Source organism: Myiozetetes cayanensis, unplaced genomic scaffold (genome assembly GCF_022539395.1).
Source record: "Myiozetetes cayanensis isolate MyiCay16 unplaced genomic scaffold, myiCay2020 scf16, whole genome shotgun sequence".
In the NCBI taxonomy this organism is placed as follows: Eukaryota; Metazoa; Chordata; class Aves; order Passeriformes; family Tyrannidae; genus Myiozetetes; species Myiozetetes cayanensis.
Window position 1 is genome coordinate 12,799,126 of NW_026087270.1, and position 26,790 is coordinate 12,825,915.

Genomic DNA, 26,790 nt, shown 5'->3' on the forward strand with positions numbered 1-26,790 from the left:
CAATTCAAGAAAAACAGACTTTGACTCCACTTAATAGTCATTCCATTCATTTCACGTAACTCTTCCATTTTAAAAACAAGATTGCAAAATAGCTACTTTTTAAAACAGTTTCTCCACCCTCCTTAAGAGCCCGACCCAATATTTAGATTCTGTGGATTTGGTTTTCCTCCAAGTGATAAACTGTCCTGTTCTTTGCAGAAACCTTAACCAGAAGTTCTTGACTGGCTGGGAGGGGACAAGCCATGAATTATTGGTCTGGCTTGGACAGCAGTGGAATGCATGAAAAAGGCTCAAAAAATGACTCTGCCAAAATTTACTAAATTATTTTGGCCACCTGAAGCTCTGGGTCATCACGGCTGAATAAAATAAACCAAATCACCTTATTGCTGGGCTTGGCTGAGGGCTTGCATTAGGAGAAATTTAGAGGGTGTTTTTGGTTGGGTTTTGTTGGTTTTTTTGTTTGGTTTATTTAGTAGATCCACCTAGACAGTCATGAAAAATACACAGTACAGCAACAACTGAGTAATCTTTAGATTACTTTTTCCCACAGCGCTCCAAGAAATAGCAATAAAACCCTACCTGTTGCACGTTGAGCCTCTGCATTTGTCTCTCATCTTGGTTTCACAGGTAATGACTTGTGCTGGGGAGAAATAAATAAACAAATAAATATATAAATGTTTAAAAAGGAAAGAGCTCAGCCAGCTCCCAAACGACCTCCACACATCTTTCCTGGAGGTCTTCGGTGCAGTAAGATAAAAATCTTCTTTTATCCAGCCTGGAGCAATTCGTGCCTCTTTAGCTCTTCACCTGAGACAGGTGTCTCTGGAATATTAGCAAGGAAGAAGCATCTGACAGCTGGAGGCTTTGATTTACAGCCCGAGGTCTGCAGTCAGAGTCTCATTCTCCATTTAATTACAGACTCTCCAGATTCCAGCAGATAAACTTGAAAAGGATGTGTCGGCTTGCCTCACCTTGTTTGCTCAATAAGTCTCTTTTAATTAACAACAGTTAGAAAACAACTGAGGAAGTACCAGCAGCTCCACAAACAACTTCAGAAATCTTCCCAAGCAAAAAATAAAGAGGAAACAAACTATAAACCCCAGAAAAACTGTGAAGAACTGCTGAGTGCAGAGTGTTTTAAATGGGAAATAAAACTAGTATTTTGTAAATTGATTCCTAGCAGGGGGAACTTTGGTACATTGATATTTTCTTGAGATTAGGAAGACATGGACCTGCTGGAGTGAGTCCAGATGATGCCAAGGAGATGTTCCAAGGGCTGGGGCATCTCTGCCATGGACAGGCTGGGAGAGCTGGGAGTGTTCAGTCTGGAGAAGAGAAGGCTCCAGGGAGACCTCAGAGCCCCTTCCAGTGCCTAAAGGGGCTCCAAGAGAGCTGGAGAGTGACTTTGGACAAGGGTCTGCAGGGACAGGAAAGGGGGAATGGCTTCCCACGGCCAGAGGGCAGGGTAAGGTGAGATATTAGGAAGTCATTCTCCCCTGTGAGGGTGGTGAGGCCCTGGCACAGGTTGCTCAGAGAAACTGCAGCTGCCCCATCCCTGGAAGGGTCCAAGGCCAGGTTGGATGGGGCTTGGAGCAACCTGGGCTAGTGGAAGGTGTCACTGCCCATGGCAGGGGGTTGGAACAAAATGATCTTTAAGGTCCCTTCCAACCCAAACCGACCTGTGATTCTATGAAATGGCTTAAACAAACAAATACCTGCTGCAGATTGATGTGCAGAAGGCACGAACAGCTTTTGAAAGCTTTGCTCACCACTTCTGGCAGGTTTCTGCTACAAGCAGTGGTGAATTTTCACACAAATTACCTCCCCCTCCACTCAAACATCCTCCCAGTTATTTTTTTCCCCTGAGCCTCCTCACCCCTTTCCACACTTCTTCCCTCTGAGGTACTTAAAAACTCATAGAAGCTGAAAAACAGAGAGGTTTTCTTACTCATGTAGGATTCTGGGATGATTTTCTTGGGCTTGATGGATTTGCTGGGCTTGCTTTCTGGAGGGTAGAACCTCACTGGCTTTTGCTCTGCCAGCTGTGGAATTTCCACTTCATTAGTCTCATCTGTCTCACCCATGATGGGATCTTCATAACGGTAATCTGGTTAGGAAAGAGGATTAGAAATAATTACAGTGTGTTCACAGTGGTGGGGAAATCAGGCAGGTTCATGTTTTGAGGGAGGTGATTTAGTTTGACAAGGATCTGCTTTGAAACAGCTGAAAGATCAAAAATGCCCAATAGATGCAGCACAGGGCTATTCCCAGGGAGTGTGAGGGGAGGTTGCTCCTCTCCTGCTCCTCTGGGCATGAAGCAGCATTTATAGCATCTTACAGTAAAGATTTGAAAGGATCCCCACTAATTAGTGAAAAAAAAGTGCTGATATTGCTGCTCCTGTTTTCTACAAAGCTCTTCCCTCAGAGGGAAAACACAAATTAGTTGAAGGGTACATATTCCATCAGGGCATCCCTTCCCTTCTCCCCACTGCAGCTCACCTGCACCCTGGGCTTCTCCCCCAAACCCCACAAGGTGAAAAATGAGAAATACCAGGTTGCAGCAAAATAAGCATCCGCTTGAGGCAAGTCTCCAGGGAACCTGCCTCTTTCCAGGAGCCCAGTTCTCTCTGAAGCCAAATATGTGGGAGGAGAAAAATGACCCCAGGAGCTCCAGCGTGCTGAGGGACAGCGCTGCTGTACTGGAGGGCTCACATTAATATGTTTTGCTCTCCTGACCTTTCTTTCCACAGGTCAGGAAAAGCCATCCAGGATCCCCTTCTCTCCTCTGAGAGACAGGAATTGCTGCATTCATTTTGCAGCCGTGAAAACCGAGGTGGGGAGGGAGGAAAAGGCTCCATCCCTGGCCCCCGAAGGAGCAGGGCAGGCGGCCAAGCTCTGCCCACCCACGTCACCTCTGGGAAGCACTGGAGAACATTCCCTTCCCAAACAAACCCCGCAAGGACGGGATCGCTCCTGCCAGTGCTCAAAATCCCGCTGGAGCTCCCGAGCCAAACCCTTGGAAGCTCAGAGCTGCTTCCCCCCCATCCCTGCTCTTTCATTTTCCCCAGGAAAACATTCTGAATCCAAGCTCCAGATTTTAAGCAGTTCCTGGATTTTCAGTTCCAGCAGTGGCTGACGATTTCCCCCGTGCCGTGATGTCGAAATATTCAAGGATGACCAATTAAAAGGTGCACAACGCTCTGGCTGCTTCTAATTAGAAGTTTCCACATCCTTGCTCAGCAGTTTTCCCTGTCCCAGAGGGTGCCCCGAGCCCCTCACCACCTACCTTTGTAGCAGAGGTTGTGCTGGCAGCCTCCTCCATAGCTCGGGGGGCACTCAGAGCAGGGACGGCCGGTCTTGTAGGGAGCTTCTCCAATCCAGTTGCCCCTGCAAGCACAGGAGCGACGTGCACCCATCAGGCACCCAAACACCCACACCCAAGATCAGAAACATCACCTGGCCCAGAGCAACTAAGCAAAGACTAAATGAAAAGCCCAGGAAAGCCTTGTAGGAAAAAAAAAAAATGCTCTTCCTCATGTCACCTCCAAAAATGACATTTTTAGGTGTCATTACATACAAATAAATATTTACACATAAATAAATCGCGTGCAGTATCACTTTTGTATCATCTTCCAATATAAATACAGGGATCTTGTGTAAACAGAAATAAATCGGTGGATTACTGCATTTTTCTCAGAAAAACTACTGAAAATAAAAGCCCATTTTGGCACTTTATCCGGCAAATTTTAGGGGCCAGGGAAGTTGAAGGAGCCGGAGTTAAGCCCATGGCTACGAACTCCTGGGTTATTGCTCTTTCAGCTGTCTCCACCTATAAGGCTAGATGAGGACAATGTGCACCGATGCCAGAGAGAAAAGATTAAGCAGAAACTGCAGGAATAGAGTATTTTTCCATTCAGCAGCCCTGAATGGATGACGTGCAAATGGCCCAGCCTGCTGTGGGAGCTCTGCAGGAGATGGTGTGATCCCTCGTGGGGAGCAGGTTGTTAAACCACTCCAAACCATGAGCAAAACGAGTATCTGACATGGGGAGAGGGGCTTAGACAACACACCCAGAGAGGTCATGACAGCTCTACATCCACACACCTTTTTCCTTTGCATTATTCTGCACTATGATCCCCAGAAGTCAGATGCTGTCCAAGCCACTCCGTTTGTGTATAAGCAATTTCCCTATTTCATTTTGTTTTGAAGTTTTAAATTGCCAAGGGCTTGGAGTGGACGTTTGTGCTATTAGCCACTAAACCAGAAAATATTAACTGCCATTGCCAGGTGGGAAACTTCTCCTGGTTGTAAAGTAGGCAAGAAATGTCATTTTCATTTTGCAATTTAAGCAAGCCATCGAGCTAGCGAGATTTTCACTGATGCAGTTATTTCAGGGTTTTTTTGGCGTTCACCACCACCCCATCCCATCCCACCCTCTGACAGCAGAGAGCAAGCCTCGCTCAGCAGCACACGCCAGCTCCATCCTGGCCACCTCCTGCTCCTCCTTCCCTTCCCGTGGCAGGAACTTCAAAGCTCCAGCCTGGCCCAGGCCCCTCATTCAGTTTTCCAGGCAGCGCTCGGTAGTTTTGAACCAGCCCTGTGCTGCTGCCTAAAGAGAAAATTTAAAGCCACAACCACCAGTCTAGACTGCCTGAAATCTCTTCCCCAGATCCTGGGCCTGTTAAGCAACCTGCCAGTTTTGGGAGAGCTGGAGAGAGCCCAGCTGCTCTGCCTTACTTGGGGGAGTAGTTGCAGACCAGGTAGACAGCGTTCTCCCAGATTTCTCCCCAGACATTCATCTGCTTGCAGACGTTCACGGCACAGCCAATCTTGTTGGTCGTGGCCCAGACTATCTGCAAGGGCAATACAGTTATTGAAAAATAAGGAAATCACCCCAATCCAGGCACAGCTGGGACACGTGGAGAGTTTGGGTACAATGGTGTCCTCTACCTGGGTGTAGTGTGTGCACATAGCGCCTGTGCACTTGTCTGGGCACCACGGGTTGCACTCATGAGGATGAGGGAATGTGTAATCTTTGACTTCATCATACCAAGACTGGACGTGGAAAGCTGGGGATCGATACCTGAAGGAGGCAAAAAGGCAGTTTAAGTCATGACGTTCGGGTAGAAATTTTCGAATAAGAAAAAAAATCTCATTGAAAATGTTAGTGATGATGGTTAAGGTTAGATATTGGGAAGAAATTCCTCCCTGGGAGGGTGGTGAGGCCCTGGCACAGGTTGCCCAGAGAAGCTGCCTCATCCCTGGAAGCTTTCAAGCCCGTGTTGGACAGGGCTTGGAGCAACCTGGTCCAATGGAAGGTGTCCCTGCCCGTGGCAGCATAGCTGGAACTGCATGATCTTTTAGGTCCCTTCCAATCCAAACTGTTGTGTGTTTCTAATGATTTTTTCCCTCAGATTCACAGCCTGCCCTGACTCTGTATTATTTATAGGTTTGACATGATCCTCAAGTGCCACTGCCCTGAAATGCCCTCCTCACTTTTCCACACAACTACAAAATAACTTCTAGTTTGGCGGAAAGTTGTATTTTGAAAGTAAACAGAAGTGAGGGTTTGCCAAACATCTTAAACCAAAAGCCATCTTGTACCTATTTTACCACCAGGTAATTTGCTAAATGTGGAAGTACCCCCAGAGCTAATACTGTAAAGACCTTTGAAAGTGAGTGGGCTTTTCCACACTCACATCCCACCACGAGCTGGTGAAGAGTAGCTGGAGGACTGCACTCCTACCCCACCTTTTATTGCAGGAATGTCCCCCTGCACCAAGCCCCTCCATGTACTTTGTGTAACCTATGCCCCAGGTACCACAGCCTGGGGCAGTGCTGATGCTGCTTGTGCTGTTTGGGGAGCACAAATGGTGTCAAAACTACCTGTAGAAACTCACATGTATTTTACACTCTACATACACAGAGCAAACAGAGTGATCTGCAAACTGTACCAAAGCCACTGCTTTTTATTGCTTTCAACAGCTCACAGGGAGCAAGCTGCCAGAACTCCAAATGATATCATTACCAACTGGAGCTCATTCTTTCGGCCAACTTTTCATTAAAAATCATTCATTAGAAGTATTTTGAAAACATCCATCTCATGATGTCATGAGGCGAATACTTTCCGAGTCCTACTTTACAGGAGAGGAAATTGAGGCAATCAAGTTATGGCCCGTTCCTGAAAAAGCTGAGATAAATCTGATTTCTCTTTCCTCTCAGTGGCTGCAAAGGGAGCAAGACTGGATCTACCTCCATCAGGAACCCATGGCCATCCTGAACACTTGTAGGAGAGCCAAGAACAGCACGATCTTTTGACTTTGTTTCCAATGGATTAACCACTCTGCTTTCCAATCATTAGTTGATTATGCCAACAAAAACGGGCCCGATTTTTATATCAGGTTAATTTCACACCAGCAAATTTCCATTGCTTTCCACCAAGTTCTACCTGATTTACAACAATCATAACCGCCTTTCCACCCAGGAAATGGGTGGAAATCCCTCGGGGCTCCTGAGCAAGTACAAGATGTTTGCTGTGCAAAGCAGGTTTAACCTATAATAGGCTTAACAACAGGGGCTTAACAATAAAGAAATTTCACTTTGAGATGGAGAGGAAAATCCATTTGGAAGCCTTAACATCAGCTTTCCTAACTGGGTTAACAACTCTAGTATAAAAATTTGCCCCAGGAAGTTGAAAAAAAAAAATCTGCAAAGTGTTCTCAGTAAAGAGAAATTAGAAGCTGGATAAATATTTGTTGAAAATACAGCAAGAGATAATTAAATTCATAACTAGCAGCTGAGTCCAGGCATGGCTCCTGAGAAACTTCAGCTTTCCCCTGGTTCTCTACATGACGCCAGAACCCCTCCCTGAAACAGCAGATTTAGGAGCAAGGGTTAAGACTTCTGCAGCTGTTCTTAAGGAGTAGGAGTGACCTTAAGCAGGTTAGAGCTGTGTTACCCAGAGATACAGATGGAGGAGCCCAAATCAGTGCTGCTTTGCTGGGAACTGTGGCGGCTGCAGGTGTTACTGGGATAACTGCTCCACCAAATCAATCACAATTAATGATCCTCAGCTTTTATTCCCTTTCCCCAGTGCTCTGCCAAGCATCAAAGCAAACTTTTCCAGCTGTCTCTAAAGGAGGATCCATAAATGGCTCTTTGCAGTGATTTTGTAGCCCCCCAGCTCTTACCTGCCCCAGTGAACTGCCAAGTTCTGCCCGATGGACCTGATGAGGTCACTGGGCCCGTGGTCCCAGATGCACTGCTGAGCCCAGGCGTGGGCTGATCTTTCCAGCTCATCATCCCAGGTCTTCAAGGTGTGGGGAGAGAAAACAACAGGTCATTTTTTCATTTCAGACTTATTAGATCAGGTGACTAAACCAACAGCAGTTACTGGAGAAAGGTTAAATTGCAGTTCACAAGTACATGGCTGGCCTGTCCTGGTGGAGCCAGCACAGTTCAGTGATGTGCCCCAACCTAAAATCACGTTTCCCAAGATATTTCATTGTCTTGAAAGTCCAGGGTACTAAAGGGTCTATGATTTGGCCTGGTTTATGCCATGCTTCTTGGGAAATGCTGTACACAGGTCAGCAGAAAACACACAAACACACCTGGGAGAGCTCAAGAAGCCATCCAGACTACCCACCCTAAAACTCAAGATATTCTTGGCAATATGTTAAAAAAAAAATTTAAAAATTAAAAGTCAGGGTTGGAGATCCCAGCACTTGCTGATGACACCTATTTCTGAGACTTGCAAGAGTTCTAATGTGCAATCAGAGCTTTGGTGTTGATTTTCCATCCATTGTCCTTACTGTTGGGATATCTCCAGGCTTTCCCATCAAGGAGAATTCCAACGGTGGATGTATTTCTGCCCTCCACTACTACATAGCTGCAGATTTTTGGTCCAAGTTCTGAACCAAGAAGAGTGGGTCTGAGTCTCCCAGTCCCATCTCCCCACCTCCTTCCAGCCTAACTGCAGAGTTCACCAACGGATCCAGATGCATCGGGGGGGCAAAGTCCCAGCTAAACTCACTCTCACTGAAAGAGGCATGAGGCTGGAAGTGACAAATCCCATTTCTGTTCCCACTGAGGGAAGGACATTAGTGTGAGATCACTCCTCATGGAATATCACCCAGCTGGAAGCCAAAGCACCACTCAAACATGACACAAAGGCAAACAGGAAAGCAGCTCTGCTGGCTCCGCTGCCCAGGAGTGTATTTGTTCTAAAGGCCAGACTTGCTGGGCCCAGCAGCCAGTGCCCTGAATTCATTGTGTAATTACTGACAGCTGCTCTATTCAGAACAGCCCTCAGAGGATAATTTGTTGGGATTAAAATATTACCACACATTCCTACAAATAAAACCAAAGAGAAGAGAGGCCTTGTAATGTGTCTCCAGCCCATTCACGTGCCAGCACAAGATTGTCCTTTTGGACATTTACCATCACAACCAGCTACTCTTTCCAAGTCCTGTCTTCTCCAGAAAAAAGCAACTTCTGATCTCAAACATATCAAAGGACCTGTCAGAGCCTGTTTGGAGGGCTGGAGGGTATTCAGGCTCTCAAACACATTTAAAAAACCATCAAGTGTTCATTCTGAGTACCTGGACACAGTCTCAGGCAGTTATAGCTGGGATGGGGAGGGACTGTGCACCCTTGGATAAGAGAAGAGGAAAACGCAGTGTCTCCTGGAACTTGGTGTGTCCACACTATCTGTGTAAAGCAAACATGAGCTCATCTCACTGAGCTCACAGCCCAGGCCTCCCAGAACAGCTTATCATTAAACACACTCAGCAACCCAGATTCCAACAACATCCCAGAGCTGCCTTGGGCTCATCAGCCTGGCTTTGGGCTGACCAGTGACCAAGCAAATCCACGTCAATCTGCAAAACCCCCTGTAGACACAGCTCTGACCCAGGGAATGAAACCATTTCCCATCCCAGCCCTCCAGCTCCTTGAAGGTGATGGGCTTGGACCCACCACACACATTCCCAGACCTCCATCCCAGCAGACTGTTGCAGCTGTGCCGAGGCACACAGCTTTTTGTGGTCTCCCACTCTGTGCGCTCGGCAGTGACCAGCCACAACCCGCCTTCCCATCCAACACAAAAGCCACAGAAACTCTCCCAAGACGTTCTGCGCTGCGAGTTCCCCGGACTTTCTAGCACAGCATCATTGCCTGCAGCCTCAGAGGCGGAGATGCTCCAAATCTCCTAATTTAATGCAGAGACGTTGTGAGCAATAGGCCATTAAATGCAAATTAACGCCAACATTTGCGTTCCGTCTCCCTTTGATGCCTACGGATAAAATAAATGAGCTCGGACAAAAGACACTCAACAGGTAATTGGGAACGAGCTCTGTCTTTGCACAGCTTTGTTCTGGGTGAGCAGAGAAGCTCATTTCTGCAGGCTCAGATTACAAAGCCACCCCATTTAAATCAGAGCAGTTATTTGCCTCTTGCTTCTGAGACGCGAATGCGGTCAGGAGGCTGGAATTATTTCAGAGCAATAAAGATGGGGGAGGGAGGGGAAGAGATTTCAGACTTTCCCAGCTATACTTGCAGGAATTCTTTATGCCAATATTCAAAGCAGTATCCAGGAAGATTGCTGAAGCCAGAGGGGCAAAGAGCCTGTGCTCAGTTTCCTTCACAAGCAGAGGCTGAGAATCCTTTGGGTATGGGTGATTCCAAGTGATTTAGCACATGGACTGTCTTTTTCACTCCTGAAAGCTCATGATGGCTTTTCAAAGTACAGTATACACTATATACATAAAATATATGCATGGCATACACACATTATGCTACAACTTGTAGGTTCAGATTTAGTAAGAACACATCCCAAAAAGAGTCTACTTACTCAGCCTCAGGACTTTGTAAACCTAACTCCAGACATCTGAATTCCAGTGATCAGGTTACTCACTCATTTTCCTCCCCAGCTTAGGCTTTCTGCAATACTGGCAGCTTACTTTGAAAAGTGCCATGCAACTTCAGGGCTGACATGTCCTGGCAGAGCCCTGGATGTGCTTTGCTAATCCCCACAGAAATACTATCCCATCCCGACAGGGAAAGTCAGCACTCTACAGTTGAGAGGAAGGATGCATACCTCATACATGAAAACAAACTGTTTTCCTTCCAGCAATCTGCACTGAGAACAATTTTGCTTTATCCAGCTGTCTCTGAGGCCGCCGCAAGAGGAAAGATTTCTGTCTTTCATCACTGCTGAAAGCCATCTGACTAAGCCATATTAAAAGGTCACAATGCCTTAGGATCTATTATGTCCTTTTTCACTCTGGGTCCATTATGTTCTTTTTACTCTGGGTCCATTATGTCCTTTTTACTCTGGGCCTATTAACATGGGGTTTGTTTTGGTCTTGGCACCCATCCACCACTGTTATGAAGTCCAAACACACAGTGGAAGTGTCAGTCATAGAGTGGTCCAGCTTTGTCAGGAAGTTGTGCACTGCTCACTCATTTTCCATTAACACTGAATACCTCTGCCAACTTTCAATTAATTACATAAACCCAGCAGCTAAACTGTTTCTTTCTTCATTTTTTTTCACTCTGGTTTACCTTTATCCCACACGTATATAATCCTTTTCATCTCCAGATGAGTCATAGGACCCACTGTGGTATTGTTTTCTTATCAACAGCGTCCAACAATTGAAGCTCATCCTGTAGTAGTTAAATATGTCCCTTTCCTGGAATACCTTTGCTCCCATTGCCAGTTTAGACCACTTAAATACATCAGATATGGAGCTGGGAGAAAGGACTTTCACAAGGCAGTGCTTAGAGGTTGATGGGCAAGAACATGCTCTACCTACTTATCCCCAAATTATAGCTGCACGTCGCTGGTGACGCTCCACACGGGCACCAAAGGCAAAGAGAAAAGTTCATCTGTGGTACTAAAGACAGACCATCCTCTTAAACGAGTCCAAATGAGAAATGTCCTATGCAGGACAAAGGATTAAAGAGAAATTCCCGTTCAGCTTATACACGGCATTTCCAAGTCGTCCTGGGTAAACACAAACACATGAAAGGCTGATTATGGCCCTTCCAAGCAGCACCATCTTATACTCAGCTCCTTTCTTCACAGCACACAAGGCCCTTTCATTTGCCCTCAATCAGCCATAAAAACCACTAGAAAAGCTCCCTGAGCAAAGGCAAACAGAGAAGTGTAACCGCGCCGCGAGCGCAAACAGCGGCCGGGCAGTGGACAGTCCACAGCGCTCTGCCATCCCCAGAGCCAACCCAAACACACTGGGCTTGCTCATGCTCTGTGTTTACCATCTGGAAGTCAATCAAGTTGCCTCTTCTGGCAGTCCTTCCCTGCAGGATAACGTGAGAGCCGCTGAGGAAGAGATACAATCACTGGTTCTTAGAAAGGCACGCGGTGCCTGACAAAAGCACTTCAGGACACCGGCGGGGTGAGTGCTGGTGGGGACCAACCCACACACAGTTCTCCTTCCTCTCTGTCCTCTGCCCTCCCTTCTCTTTTCCTTCTCCTTACAGTCACAAAAGGCAAGATTTTCCATTTGCAGCCCTCATTTCAGGACAGCTGGCAAACAATTTTATATGACATTCAAGTGCACTTTTCTTTTACCCTTTTAAAAATGGTCTTAACAAATCATTAATCACTGGATCCGTCAGCAGAAGTGCACAGTTGAAGTCAGACTAGTCTTGGTCAGAACTATATTTGCACATTGGGAAAAGGCACACAAAAAATAATTATTTGCCTACATCATTTTGTGGCCCTGTAATATTTTGATGGCACAGCAAAAATAGCTCAAAGGAGGGTCTCTGGCATCAGGTGAAGAAAAGCTATTCATGGGAATTGTTGATGGCAAAGGCATATTTCATGCTCAAACCTTTAAGTTCTCCCTCTGAAGTGGGAGAATACATTTGACCAAACTTTTATTTTGGTTTCCTGAATTACAAAAAGCCAATAGCGCCGGCCCATCCACCCATAAACTCCCAAAGTCCTTCCAGCTATTTCCAGTGATTAAATTCTTTGCAGATGGAGCCACATTTCTCAAGCCCTGTTTCTCTGTGGTCCAGAGCAGATTCCCAGCAGCATCACGGATGTTTGGCTCACATGGATAGGCTCTGGTGGTCAGTGTATGACAAGAGGACAGATACCACCTCCAGCGTTGGGTGGTAGCTGATGGCAACCCAAAGACCATCAGAAGATACTCTGAGCAGACTGTGGTGTCCCAAAACACTCCAAGCAGCCTGAAAGCTTTCACAGGGAGAGCATGGGTTAAACACTAGGGAAAATTTGATGCTTTTATGACATTAAGGTAATGGAAGAACCTGCTGAGGCAGGCTGTGGAATTGCCATCACCGGAGATGCATCCAGGGCTGGGCCAGACCTCGTTTATGAATAATGGAACTAGTCCTGAAACTATGCAGTGGATGGACTTGATGACCCATAAGCAGCCCTTTCCAACTAAAACAGTCCAATGATCTAAAGCATCGTTCACTCTGGAATGAAATAGCTTCAGGAAAGCTCTTGAGAAAAACTTACTTCAGAGGAAATTTGCTGCACCTCTCTCACCACAAGGAAAATTAAAATATAGTTAGAAAATACAAAAAGTAGCAATCAAATGAGGTATCAGGCACTAGACTCACCATGTATTCCATATTAGAGGCCACTGGGTACACTTGGCCTCTCAGTTTATTGTGAAGCATCAGTATCTCCTGCCTGTCTGAAAATAAAATGGCTCTCTTGGATCTGGAGTGAGCTTCCCCATCCCGATATTTGCTCAGGATGCTCTCCAGGTGACTTGAGTTGGGCAGGATAAAGCATTCAGCTGTCATTGTCAGGAGCAGTACACATCCAAGAGGAATGATCCAAGGCAGGGCAGGATTCATGCTTTCTCCTTTACAGCCAGTAGAAGCAAAGATGAAGGTGGTGGTAGGTTTTCTTGGTGGGACTCCTATGGCTCAGCGCAGGTCTGGAATTTGGGGAGAAACAGGCAGTGAGGGCAGCGCCAGAGAAGCTCTCAGTGCATGTATCACCCAACAGTGAGGCCCCACAGCCCAGATTTGTGCTTGGAAATAAGTGATGCCTACAATTCCCATTCACTCCAATGATGGGAAGATCTGAACAACAATCCCTTGAGTGATGGGGACTGAGTTCATTAAACCACTGATGTTTTGGGAATGAGCACTCCCCAGACTTGGGAGAAGGTGCCTCCTGCACTCCAACGTCTTTGGTGGAGGTGCCAACCCACAATGCCCAGCAGCTCAGAGTAATCCCATCCCCATCCCTTCACAGGCAGGAAGGGGAGACATTCAGAGTTATTCCCACCAAGAGCAGCTGCCAAAGTGGAGAACAGATACGAATAACAGGGAAAGTAAAATTGCCGGGCAGCCGGATCGCAGAGGTCAGGCATCAGCATGAGCTATTCTGGAGGCCCCACTCCGCCGATGGAGTCCAGCAGAGCAGCTGCCAGGCTGTGTGAGAGTGGCTGTTTATGGGAAATGTCACTGTAACACCAAACATCGCCGATCCCTGCCGGCAGTGACGCTCCCACAGGGGGTCTCTGACGCGGCGCTTCGCGTAAGGCGGGAGCAGGGCCAGGGATGTGAGTTATGGAAGTTCCGGAGAGCAGCCCGAGCACCCACCCTCCCCCGGCCACATCAGGTGTTCCCATGCACTCGAAAGCACTGTCAGCACTGAGGGCTCCGAGGGACAGTCTTGATTTGGTCATTGCCCGGTTGGAACAGCTTTGTTTAATCCCTCTCCCTTGCTCCGCGGTGCTCTCGCTCCACCTGCTATTCCCAAACTCCCCCCTGCTCCAATTTATCTGTCTAACATTCCCTGCGTGTCTTGGCAGGTTTTATTTAGACCAGGAGCTGCTCAGGGAAGGCAGTCTGTGCTGCTGCAGGGCTCTGCAGCACCCACTGCTCCTCACTGGGATCCAAGAGCCACTGGAGCAGGATCGATCTGAGCAAGAAGCGTCCGTACAGACAGTGAAAACACAGGATCTCCCTCCTTAGGACTAAATTTTGGAGGAAAGCTTCCCCATCCCTGCCTACAACATGAGGTGAGGATCTGGTTTTGACAGCAGTGTTGAAAGCCACGCTGAAAGCATTCCTACACAGCAGCAGGAAACAAACCCCAGATTAGCAAGAACTATTCGAGAAGTTTCATCCCAGTGACACGGGATTTGGACACACTGAGACCAGATGAGTTGGAAACCATCCAAGGCAGGGAAAAGCCATCCAGCCCCCAGCTGGAAAAGCTATGCTTCAAGCACAAAGCCCCAGATCCCCATTCCCCAGACCCAGCACAACAGCCACTGTGGAGGACAGTGGCAAGTACGACCTGCCTTGCACAGACAGGGACCCCCAAAAAAACTTTGAGACTATTGAAAAACCCTGAAAACTCGTTGGCTGACTACACAAAAGACACAAAGTCCCTGTTTGAGGCTTCTTTCTCGTACTGAATATCAAGGCAGATGAAAACCAGCTGCCCTCAGCCTCTCTCCAGGCAGCACATTAAGCCTTTGCCGGGGCAGGACAATGCAGGATGTAATGTGCTCAGTTTAGGTAACGGCTTCTCATCATTTCCTGCTCTGCGGAGCAAGTCCAACACACGCGCCTTGTCCCCGGCTCCAGGCACACCTGAAGACAGGACGTTCAGTGGCACTGGGACAAATATTCCTTTAACCTCATCCTCTTCTCAGCCCTGTTTGTGGCATTCGCTTCCCCCCCCAAGCAGGAGCCTGACTTTCTAACCCAGCTACGGAGGGGCAGGGGCAGCAAAACGAGCAGTTGCTTTTGTAGACTGTCTGACCCAAATTCGGGGAACAATTCCTACTTTGAGGCACTTCCCCGGGAGTTTAAAAATAGTTGCAGTGCCACGGCCGTTTACAATGTGGCCATTTAGCAGCGGCAGCAATCCCTGCAGCCTGGCCTGGAGGCGGAGGAACAGCCGGCGCTCAGAGGCTGCCGTTGCACCCCTCGCTTGGCCGGGTGCCCTTTGCTTAAATAGGAGCCCAAATCCGCCACCCATTTAAGGCAAACACTGAACTTTCAGAAAGGGCAGATTGAAAGAAATCAGCTGTAACATCTGAGAGCCAGAGGAGCTGCCCCACTCACGCCTCCGCAGCGAAGCCAGCGCGTCTGGTTTCGCGACCCAGCCAAAACCTCGCAACAGATGGTGCATTATTCCTCGGGATGTGCTTCCCTGGATCCCATTTGACAGCAAGGGGATACCAGCACCTCTCTAAAATTAGGTCACTTTGGTTTTATCTTCTATTTCACTTTGAGTGTGCGGGTCCCTTCCTCTGCTTTGGCTCAAGGTGGGGAGCGCTGAGCATCCAAAGGGAGGAGAAAGGAATCAAAGAGGGACAGAGTGGAAAGAGTTCCCTGGCCAAATTAATTGAAAGCAGCAGAAAGATGCTCACATTTCAGAAAGCTCTCATCGATTTCAGATGTGCATCCATCTGCCTCTCCATAGCCTCGTGCCCAGGTGCAAAGAAGCGCTGGGACACGTGTTGCAGCTCAGGCAGACCAAGTGCCCTGCAGAGCCAGGGCGATGCCTCCGGGCTCCATCAGGAGCTCCTCATATGGGAAGGTTGGAGTCATGTTGCCTTTGAGTTGGAATTGGATATTATTCACAGAAAATTATCAGCTGACAGTCAGCTGAGGAAGTGTCTGCTGTTGATTTCAAGTGCTCAAGAGGAGCATTAGCACAACACCCCTTTAAGCACATCAGGCCCTTGATACTGGTGCCAGGTAAACATCTGGGAGCGATCAGAAATGACTGAGTCAGCAGAAACCGACTCCTTAATGTGCTGAAATGCCTGTCCGAAGTGGGGACAGAGAGGAGGCCTTCTTCTGGGGTCTGAGGGAGTCAAAGAGCAGCACTGGACTTTGGAGAAGATTATTTTTAGAAAGCTATTTCCCCAGCTAACGGATGGCGTCTGCTTTGCACGGACAGCAGGAGAGCTGGTCGCATCTGAAGCCTGGCATGTGAGGCTGCTAAAGCCACATGCAGGCTGACTCCTTCAGGATGTCCTCATGTCACCTTATTCCTTATGGATATTGAGCTTGGACTGCCCCCCTGGCAAAATACATGAGTGGGTGCTTACTCCTGGGTGATGGGTGACATTTGCAGCTGAAGCATCCCAGGATCTGTGGAGCTACACCTGGCACAAGCTGACAAGGCAGGAAAATGCAAAAATCAGCTTGGGATATCAGGAAAGCATCTAAAACAGCAAAGCAGAGGGGAGTTAGCATTCTAAATCAGCTTCTAAACTGAGTTAGTCTGGGATCAGCTTCTAACCTGAGTTAGCCTGAAATCTAGGATGAGTTAGCCTGGGATCAGCTTTTAGCCTGGGTTAGCCTGGGATCAGCTTCTAACCTGTGCAAAGAAATCCAGCGATAAAGTCACAACATACCTAAAGCACTAAACTCCAGCAGCCCATCTCTCTACCTGGGATTCACACATTTCAAGCCTCAAAGAATTGTGTTGGCTTCCAAAGAAAAGCAGGATGACAAGTTCCTTGACACAGGACAATTTGAAACATTGCACCAACACACCATAAATTCAGCATCTTCAAGCCCACGGGCCAAAACATCTGGATCTTCCATTGCAATCCACTCCCACAGAACCCAAGTGGGTGAGTTTCTATGTAAAACCACATAGAAAACCCAGTGGTAACAGACACCACATGTGGTAACACTGAAATTCCCTTTATACAGGACTTTAAAGCAGAGTGGCACAAACTCTGGAGCACACTGGTATGCCCACAGGCATTAGCTCTTAGACACTGCTACAGCATCCCTTGGATATTTTCTGTTTGCAATAGAAATCCACTCCTGTACTTGCAAACTCCTCCCATTCATTCAAGATTAATGTTTATTAATCTTACATTAACCTCTGCAGACCATACAATAAGGGAAGCTCAGACAGTATTGTGTTATTTTATACCATCCAGGCAACTTTTTGGAGAAGTTACTAAAATTGTGCCTTCCTAAAAAAGTAATTTCTTGCACACACACCCCCACCCCAAACCACATTTCAGAAGCAGGGACCAAACTTTACACTTACCTTGCCGAGTACTTCCAGGTCTCCAGGTAATTGCAGCTTCTCCAAGCCTGCTTGTGGAAAATAAATGATGTGTCTGAAATATTTAAACGAGGAGGAGGGGAGAAGGATGGAACAAGCCTCGGGAGGTGCGAGATGTGCAAGGTCTCAGCTCAGCAACTCGTACTACCAAGTGCAGTCTCACAGAGCTCCCCAGTGGTATTTATGCTCTCCAGGCAAAGAGGACAAGCATGGATCATCCAGGGTTTGGCAACGGGTGTGGAGTAATAACGAAAAGAAGGGGGGGGGGGGGAAAGGAGGGGGAGAAAAAAAAACAAGGGAAGGAGGCAGGAGCGAGGAGCAGAGATTGGGACCGCGGCAGTTTGAAGTCAGTCATTGGGGCTCAGCAGAGCAGGACCATCCTCCCAAAGGCGGGAGCACCGGGAGGGGAGAGGAGGAGGAGGAGGAGAAGGGCAGCCCATGGTGGTATAAAAGGGCTCGCTGTGCTTTCCCCTGCAGTCGGTGCTCGGGCAGAGCTCGCAGCACTGCGGATTCCAGGAGCTCCTGTGAGGAGGGAGGGGGAATCCAAGAAAGGGTTTTTTTCCTGCGAGGGACTAAAGCCAGCTGGCTCTTCCCGGCTGCCAGCTCAGCCATTCCTGCTCCTCACAGGGAAATCCCACAGCGAGGGATTTGGAATTTCCCAGCTCCAGCCCTCCAGCACACCTCATGGCATCCCCCTTTTTTTCCCAGAGCTGGGTGTCTGCTGGGAAACAGGAGATTAATCCCCCTCTGCAGTTTGTCCCCAAAGTTCTCCCAGCGCTGACATTCCCCATGGCTCAGCCGGGAGCTCCAGGGAATAAGGAAAGCAAAGAGCGAGTGAAACCCCCAGACAGGACTCACCTCTCCTGCTGTGCCGCTGATGCCCCAACAGCCCCAGCTGTGACATCCAGCTCCGTGCCCATTTCCGAGGGTTTACTCACAGCAAAGGGAAACGATTGAGCAAAAGACAGGCTGAAAGTTCCTTCCCTTTTCTTTAAGTAAACAGCTGGGGAAAAAACAAACCACTCTGGTGAGTAATAGCACGGGTATGTTACGGCACCTCTGCTGCGGCAGCTCCAGCCCACAGGGGGATGAGCAGATCCAGGCATCACCACGCATGGGAGTCCTGTGGGATCCCCATCCAGCAGCACTCCAGGGACAGCACATCACCCGGGGTGTCCCTCTGTGGAAGCAGCACCGGTGGCAACCCAACGTGGAGGCAGAGGAACATCAATCTCCTGGATTTGGCACATTCAAGCAAAGCTGCCGTGACTTTTCCGAATCCACTGCCTAGTCCTCTCTCCAAAGTTCTTAGGGAAAAAAGTCCTTCCATTCTTCTAAGAAGTCAATATTTATTTCTTCAGGCAAAACACCAACCACTTTTATTTACTGTTTACTAGAAGGGAGTTTACAAGATACTCCCAGGGGTTTGTTTGGACCCAGCGGTGCTCAGAAAGCAGAAGGACATTTATCAAACTTGTTCAAGAGCAGCAAATATTGGCAGTTGAGAGAGCACAACTGCTCTGAGCAGAGAACAGAACCCTCTGGAGTGCGCTCCAAGGCATAACTGCTGATTTGATTTTGTCTCTTACACCATTTTCCTGAGAATCTTTCAAGAAGTTGCAGATTCCCATCACTCAGGGTGTATCTTCTGCTCCGTTTTCAAGTGAGACAGGGAGCCAGTCCTCACCAGTCAGTCCCAGTCCTGCAGCCTGGTACAGCCACAACACCCCTTCTGGCTGCTCTTCTCCACTGGCCACGCTCTCCCAGCTGTATTTACAAAGAGTTTCTATTTACTTCAAAACAAACTGTGTATGTGAACTGACAACACATGGTCCAGCAGTTGGACCTGGCACTTCTACCCTGCCAGGAGCAATTCAGTGCAATCTGGGCAGTTTGCTCCCAAAAAAGCTCAGACTTTGCCACCAGCACTGGCAAAGACCACCCAGAACTGGGCTGACAGAAGGTTCTGAACTGCTTTACTGTAAAATCACTGTATCCTCCTTTTTTTTTTTTTTTCCTTGCTCCTCTGATTCACTCTGGATCAGTGAGTTTGCTGTATTTCCTGAAGGCTTATTTAATCAGCTGAAAGGTGCTGCAGCCCCCCCCCCAGTTCCTAATTTCCCTGAATAACGAGGTCCAACACGGTGAACCATCGTGCCCCCACACAGGCTGCCACCCCAAAACCACACAGCTCCCCAGCCCTGACTCACAGCCCTCCGAAGGTGCTGTTCACCCCAATTACCATAAAGCTGAATTAACTCATTCTCAGTCTCACATGCCGACGTACAAATAATTTCCAGACCTCAGAGAAATTCGGTATTTTGTAATCTCCACAAATGTCCCTATGGGAAATGAATCCCTGTAGGATGGTTTGGGCTGTCTGACTGCTCCATCAACCTGGCTGCTCTACAAAGATTTGATTTTTTATTTTAATTTTTTTAATATATGCCAGGCTGATTTTCACTCTACAAGGTATGGTTGTGTTTAGGGATGAGCACAGCCTGGAACAAGGCTTTTTATCCACCTCATTTTGTCTGAAGTCAGCAGTTTTGGGCCATATGTTCAACTAAAGCCAAAACAATCAGAAGTCACTTTTAATCATTCCACATTATTACTGCCTTGATTACAACGTCTCCATTTCATATGTGGTAAAAGCCACATAAAGGAGGCTGCATATATAAGTATATATTAGGAGAGAGGCTTTTAATGGAATAACCAATGAATGGGAAGAGACACAGATTTCCCTGTGCCCTCCTAATTGACCGTGCAGACAGCATGTCTTGATCTTCAACTTGAATTAATTCCCCTTTACTTCCTATTCAAACAGGCAATAATGGGCCCAAAGCCAGGCAGGGCAGAAGGAATGGCACGGGGAGAGGCTGAAAACTGCAGGGTAACTCTTGGTGTTCTCTGGGCTTGACTCCTCCTCCAGAGCAGAGGGAGCACAAGAGGAATAACAGGGTGAAACCTGCAGGAAGTTGTCTGTGACCAAGTACAGCGAGAGCACAGTGGGGACCAGCAGGCCCTGGGCTGCTCCTGAAGGGCACCAGGCATGGCCACACTCAGGTTTGGGGAACACCCCCTGCTTTGCTGCCTATTTAACACTTCTCCTCCTGCCTGGGCTTGGCTCTGCCTGAGGATGATGCAGTGGGGCAGAGGTAGCCAGGAAATCCCTGACACATCCATCCTGCTCTCCAGCAGGGATGGGGTGAAGATGTCTTGACCCCACAGCAAAGCAGCAATCCAGACGTTGCTCCAGCAGATGAATTAACAAATTCATTAGCAGATGAATTGTGGGGATCCAAATCACAGGAGTAAAAGGCACTTAGATTTACTCCCAAGCACAACTCGTATTTGGCACTGTGAATCCCTATTTATCCTTTCTCACTGTTCTTCAAGGCAGCCTGGACTGATCACACAAGTTCATCTGCAGCTTCTTTTCCATCTTCTCACAACAAAGAACATTCCCCCAAATGTTTCATCAGCTGATGATATGCAAAGAAAACAACTCCCCATAAAACCTGTGCTGTTTCATCAGTGCCCAGGTAAAAGTTGAGGCAAGTAAAGGAAATGAGCACACAAGCAGCAGCAATTTCAGAAAATTTTGGGGGCACCGCTGACCACACGAAGTAGAAGTGAAATGTGAACTAAAAACTACAAAATTCTTCACTATGAGGGTGATGAGGCACAGGTTGTCCAAAGGTGTAGATGTCTCATCCCTGGAAGTGTTTATGGTCAGGTTGGACAGGGCTTGGACAAACCTGGTCTAGTGGAAGCTGTCCCTGCCCATGGCAGGGGGTGGAACGAGATGAGCTTTGAGGTCCCTTCCAACCCGAACTGTTCTGGGATTCCATGAAAACGTCTCACCTTGTTCTCACATCTCCCCACATTCCCTGGTCACATCTGCAGTGAGAGATGTTGAAACACGCTTTTAAAATAACAAATAAACTGGTATAATAATAAAGTAACTGGTACAGATCTGCAGACTGAGACAGCTCAGAACTATTAACCCAGGACCCGTCTTTGGAGATTTCACCCCCCCTCAACCCCCAAACAGAGAAGGTGAATTGCAGTCACAAGCTCCACAGCCCTTACAGCTGGTTATTTGCCCATACAAAATTCTTTCCATAAAATCCTTTTGAGTAATTAAAAATAGCCGGAAATAAACGCCCAGCTGCACCAACCTTCAAAATCTTGGAATCATCCCTGGCACGTCCAAGGCTTGCTCCTCATTCCTAGTCAAAACCAGAGATTTAGAGCACATTTACAAAGATAAACCTGGCACAGACCACCACTCCCCTCTCCTGCAGCCCAGCCCCAGGTGTGACATCACCCCCAGGGGATATTATGGAAACCAGCAGTTTCCTAATTAAAACACACACGACCTCCCCCCACCCCCAAATACCTTGTGCCTTTGATAATCCTCCTCCCCAACCCCATCCAATTGTTCCCCTGCAGACCTGGCTTATAGCACAAGGTCTTCCCAACAGCCCTTTGGACCTGCACATCCAAAGATTCCAGTTTCGAAAATTTTAGGTCTTAATGTGCTTTTATGTAAAAAAAACCCTTGCTTAAACGCTGGCTTAAAAATCAGTAAACAACCACCGGATTTACGGTGTATGGGAGAGGGGGTTGCTGTGGGTGTTGGGGTTTTCTTTTACATAATCACACACAGACAAAGCAAATTATCAAAAGGCTGTAAAACCCTCATTTTGCAACAATGGTAAGAGCTTAATCCAGAAAATAAAAATTGTGGTTACGTGTCCACATCACTGTTGCCACATATTTTTTATTTCCCCTTGAGTAATCCACTGTAGAAGTCAGATTTTACCAGCAAGTGCATTTGTAACATACTCAGTGAAAAATCAAAAAATTCCTACCATCTGAACAATTCCAAGTCATACTAAGAGCGGATTTCGACACTTGATTTTTAAACTGGCAATGACTCATTGCCATATCTTTAAAATAATAACACTTGTAACCTCTACCAAGTAATGTATTAATTACTGATCACCTGCAGTTATAGCTGGACTATTTAAGCCCACATTATCAGAAATGCACTGGAGATACAAGTAAATAAATACAGCCACAAAAATAATTAAAAACAGGGTTTCTGCAATACAGAAAACGACTTCAACCACGGTGCAGGAACAGGACGTGAATAACCAGCACAGAACAGTCATTTCAAAGTCTGATTTTCCTCCTATTTGGAACAACCCCCCCACTCCCCTCAGATTTCAAAATCAAAGCAGAATGCTCAATGTCTCACCAGTGCAGCTCCAGGCAATTCCCATCATGGGTAACCCTGCCTTGGGAAACCCTGGGAGCACCAGCCCTTGGGTAGCCCCAGCTCCAGGGCACCGTGCCCAGTGAGCAGCCAGCAACTGAGGTTTTCCCTGCAACCAGCCAAAATCCAAGTGAGCTTCGGACAGAAAATTGTTTCAGAGTTGGTGGAATGTCACCAAAACCAAGAACAGCATCTCAGTCATGATTTCTAGATCAAAAAATACTAATACTGCTTATCTATGAAAAAAATTATACATTTGGATATCCAAAACGAATGACAAAGCATCAACTGAACTTTCCCAGCATCAGGACTGCAAGAGTGATAAAATTAACCCTGCCTGAACATTCCAGAAAGAGAGCATCCATCTCATTAGCACCCACCTTTGAGCAAGGAAAACAGGATCGTCCCAAAGTGCCACAGGGCTGGACACTCCCACCTACAGCTGGTGCTGGGGCAGGAAGCTCCTTCCTGGATGGAATGGTAACAGCACTGCCAGCAGTGAGCCACAGGCAGGAAAATCCCGAGCTCTTCACCATTCGAGGAGAGGGAAGATGAATCAGGGCAAACCATGGGGGCTTTCAACAGGTCCTGCTGCTCATCCAACACATTTTTTTTACCAAAAGTTTTCCATGAAAATGTCGACTGGCTAAAGGAGAGAATAGTTTAGTTGAAGACAAAACACCACCTACCTCAGAAACAACTGTGGGGGGCTTTCAGGATACAGAAGGGATTCCATTCCCTCTTCTGGCTGGCCAGGGCTCAGCTCAGTCCCAAGGGATTGCCACATCCCTTGGCATGACTGATTTCCTCTCCCTTCCCCTCTCCTCTCAAAGTTCAGCTCCATCCCAATGCAAAATGGGACATTCTGAATTTTCAAGAAGTTGTAAAATTGAAAGAATATAATCTACCCTTCAGCTGGGGAAGGCCCTCTACACCTCATGGAAGTGCTACATGGAAATCTTTGAAGTTTCCACGGGTAGGATTTACACCTGAGGAAAAACAAAACCCACACAACACACCTTAAACCAACTTTGTGACTTTTATTGATGGGCGACAACTTTATACTTCTAGATATCACTAAACTGTGTACAATTAGGAACTCAACATTATAGGAGAGCAGACAGCAAAATTAAACAAAGCAGACTTAAAGAAATATCAATCTTAATTATTTTGCCCATTTTCTTAATTTCATGTACACAGAAGCATAAATGCAGTTTGAAATTTCTTAATAGCAATAAAGTTACAATCACCCATCTATATAGACTAACATCTTAACTCCAAATATTTGATCTGCAATGTGTACTTAAGCAGTTTCTCATCGCACAATTATTAAAATGTGTCTTCTTATCAGGAACCAGCAACTCTGCAGTTTGTACATGTTTTGAAGCACAAAGGACCATTTCCATCTCATACACATCGGCTCATATTTTACCACTTATCAAAAAACTATTGGGGAAAGCAGAGAGAGCTTTTTTATTTTTATTTATTTTTTTTTAATTTTTTTTTAATTTTTTTTTTTTTTACTGAAGTAAAGATAAAACATTTTCACAGAAATCTACAAGTTCTGTTGCTGGTGCAGGGTTTTCTTCTACTACGCATTTAGAAAGTGGGAATTAAATGTCAATCCCTTTATTATCTTAGGATTCAGCATGAACTCAGATTAATTTTTGTTTTGCCTTTTTTTTTTTTTTTTTTTTTTTTTGTGATTCACGAGACTCGAGTCTTCCAACCAAGCGACTTCATTCTGGCAAAAAGTCAAACACAAACTACGTCGTGCACAAACCCACGGTAGTTTCCTTTATCACTCTTATAGTTGCAAGGGGCGGGGAAAAAAAGGGGGAAATAAAAAATAAAAGGAAAAATTTAAAAAAAAAAAAAAAGGAAATTAAAGAAAAAATAAAAGGAAAATTAAAAGAAAAGGAAAAATAAAAGGAAAAAAAAATGAAAACAAAAGATTCACTCAGAAGAGCATTTACAGGAGAGGAAATTAGTGATAGTTGGCGTCCTAGAGAGCAGGGTGCTGCAGGCAGGGGTCACAGCAGGTCCACACGGCGGTAGTACAGGAGGTAGGCTGTGCGTTCCGCAGTCGGCTTCACCACCTGGTACTGATGGATCACCTTCACGGCCTGGTCGTCGATGCGCAACCAGCCGTTGAGCCCGATTTGGAAGACGTCCGTGGTGTAGTGGCCACCCGTGGCGCTGTTCCCGTGGTGATACACAACTGTGGGGAGACGGGAGTGAGGCACAGAGCAACACACACACACACACAGAGCCAGGGAAATGGGGATAATGGGAAAGGCTCACTCATGGAACAGCCCAGGTTGGAAGGGACCCACAAAGATCTCAGTTCAGCTCTTAATGAAGGGCCTGGGTGGGGACTGAACCCACTGCCCTGGCATTATCAGCACCATGTTCTGACTAACGGAGTCAACCCGCTGCCTCTCACTGTTTTCTCCAGATGGGATGATCTGGCTCAGGCAACAACCTTTAAGTATTTTTTAGTTTTTGCTTACATTTGATTCTGTGTAGGATCACTGCATGGTTTGAATTGGAAGGGACCTTAAAGCCCATCTTGTTCCACCCCCTGCCATGGGCAGGGACACCTTCCACTATCCCAGGTTGCTCTAAGCCCTGTCCAACCTGGCCTTGGACTCTTCACAGAATCACAGAATTATAGAATCAGCCTGGTTGGAAAAGACCTCTGAGGTCATCAAGTCCAACCCCTGATCCACTACCACCATGGTACTAAGTGCCCCATGCAGTCTCATCTTAAAAACCTCCAGGGACAGAGAATCCACCACTTCCCTGGGCAGCCCATTCCAATGCCTGATTACCCTCTCTATAAACCTAACCTAAACCTATAAACCTAACCCTAACCTAAACCTCCCCCGGCAGAACTTAAGACTATGCCCATCCAGGGATGGGGCAGCCACAGCTTCCCTAAGAATTCCATCCAAGCCCCTCACCACCCTAACAGGGAAGAATTCCCTCCCAGTGTCTAATCCAACCTTGCTCTCTGTCAGTGTGAAGTCATTCCCCCTTGTCCTGTCACTCCAGCCCCTGGTCAATATTTGTCACGCTTCTCCAGCATACCAAATCTCACGATTCTAAGCAAAGGGTTAAGTAAATTAAGAATCAAAGCATTGAATTGCTTTTTATAACTTCCTAGAGGATTTTCTGGAAAGGATTTGCCTTGCAAAGGCCGTTTGCAACGAGTGCAGCACACCCTGCAGAGCCTTCCAACAGGTACTGCCAAGCTTATGGGGATACTCTAAGCTACACATTCACTCTGCTCACCACAACAGTATTTTATTAAAACTATTTGTAAATAAAAACCTCTCTAGTGGTCTATTAAAAAAAGCAGTGATCTATTTAAAAAACAAACAAAAAAACAAAAATCAGGGCACACTTTTCCAACTGGCTCACATTTGTCATCAGTGCAGTTATCCCCCTCCAACCACGGCTTTCATTTTCACTGTAACATTATTCTGAAACAAAGTTCTAGGAGAGAACCAACTATGAAAGAACCAACCTACAAGTTTCACATTTATTAGTTCTCAGTCAACCTCCTTAACAAACCTGTGAACTGAACACCTCTGATTATCTGCTAATTCCAAGACAGACTCAAACTGCCTTCTTTCCTTAACTGTCTCTTTTCTGCAAAAGGCACAGTACTCTCCCTCTATGCATGTGGGGAAATTTAGCATGTCATTTTTTTTACATTAGCCTAAACCTGAATTATTTTTCTAAACTTTATTGTTTGACAGGTAGGCAAATTCTGGATGATATCTGAAACTTAATTTGGTGACACAGAAGTTGGGGTTCAAGGGGATGCAAAGCCAGTATTCAAACAGTTTTTCCCAAAGACATTCTGAAACATTATTCTGAGAATCTGTGCTGTATTTTAGGCACAGTTATATCCCAGCTGTATTTCAGTTTCTGCTGGTATGTGTCACAGTGGATCTACAAAATTTTTTGTAGAGTTGGATCAGTGAGATCCATAAATACAGATGTAACAATATACATGTATATACACATGCAAAACCCCTCACTAAATACAATAATATCACATGCACAAGTTACTTCAGTGTAATTTTAACTGTAACTCCAGTGTTCTCACAATTCCATACGAAGAATTAGCATTTGCAACACAATAGGGACCAGAGGCACAGAGATTAAATAATACCTGCAAAGAGCCGGTAGGTTCTTTGGCCTTTAAAAATTTTACTTTTCACACCAGGAGATAGTAGCTCTGGAGGAGGAAAACAAAGTCACAAAGGCAACAGTTAGAAAATTTCGAAATTTAATTTCAAGGGGATCAATTACTTCTCAGAGAAATCAACACTATCATAAAGGAGAAAGTTGAATTGAAATTTCTTCTGCAGCCTTTAAAGAAAGGTCATAGTTTTGACACCTCTTAATCAAGAGA

The 26,790-nt window shown here is 46.5% G+C and overlaps 2 protein-coding genes across 5 annotated transcripts in view; both read right to left on the reverse strand.

The window, feature by feature from the left end:
- Positions 1-21,396, reverse strand: part of CRISPLD2 (cysteine rich secretory protein LCCL domain containing 2) — a 34,652-nt gene extending 13,256 nt beyond the window's left edge. The window contains exons 1-11 of one of the 3 annotated variants that reach the window (XM_050311094.1): positions 21,259-21,396; positions 20,836-20,977; positions 17,933-18,077; positions 17,057-17,103; positions 12,622-12,947; positions 7,191-7,309; positions 4,951-5,083; positions 4,738-4,853; positions 3,287-3,387; positions 1,949-2,107; positions 580-640 (exon numbers count right to left, since the gene is read on the reverse strand). In XM_050311094.1, the coding sequence (XP_050167051.1) occupies positions 580-640; positions 1,949-2,107; positions 3,287-3,387; positions 4,738-4,853; positions 4,951-5,083; positions 7,191-7,309; positions 12,622-12,864 (932 nt within the window). In that variant the 5' untranslated portion in view covers positions 12,865-12,947; positions 17,057-17,103; positions 17,933-18,077; positions 20,836-20,977; positions 21,259-21,396. Of the gene's footprint in view, positions 1-579; positions 641-1,948; positions 2,108-3,286; positions 3,388-4,737; positions 4,854-4,950; positions 5,084-7,190; positions 7,310-12,621; positions 12,948-16,403; positions 16,756-17,056; positions 17,299-17,932; positions 18,078-20,835; positions 20,978-21,258 lie in introns of those variants that run through there. The other 2 variants (XM_050311093.1, XM_050311095.1) reach the window with 2 other exon arrangements.
- A 1,985-nt stretch (positions 21,397-23,381) lies between these two features.
- The window catches only part of USP10 (ubiquitin specific peptidase 10), a 46,534-nt gene continuing 43,125 nt past the window's right edge, over positions 23,382-26,790 (reverse strand). For both annotated transcript variants that reach the window (XM_050311091.1, XM_050311092.1), the window contains 2 exons: positions 26,548-26,613; positions 23,382-24,582 (listed from right to left, as the gene is read on the reverse strand). In XM_050311091.1, the coding sequence (XP_050167048.1) occupies positions 24,395-24,582; positions 26,548-26,613 (254 nt within the window). In that variant the 3' untranslated portion in view covers positions 23,382-24,394. The remainder of the gene's footprint in view (positions 24,583-26,547; positions 26,614-26,790) is intronic.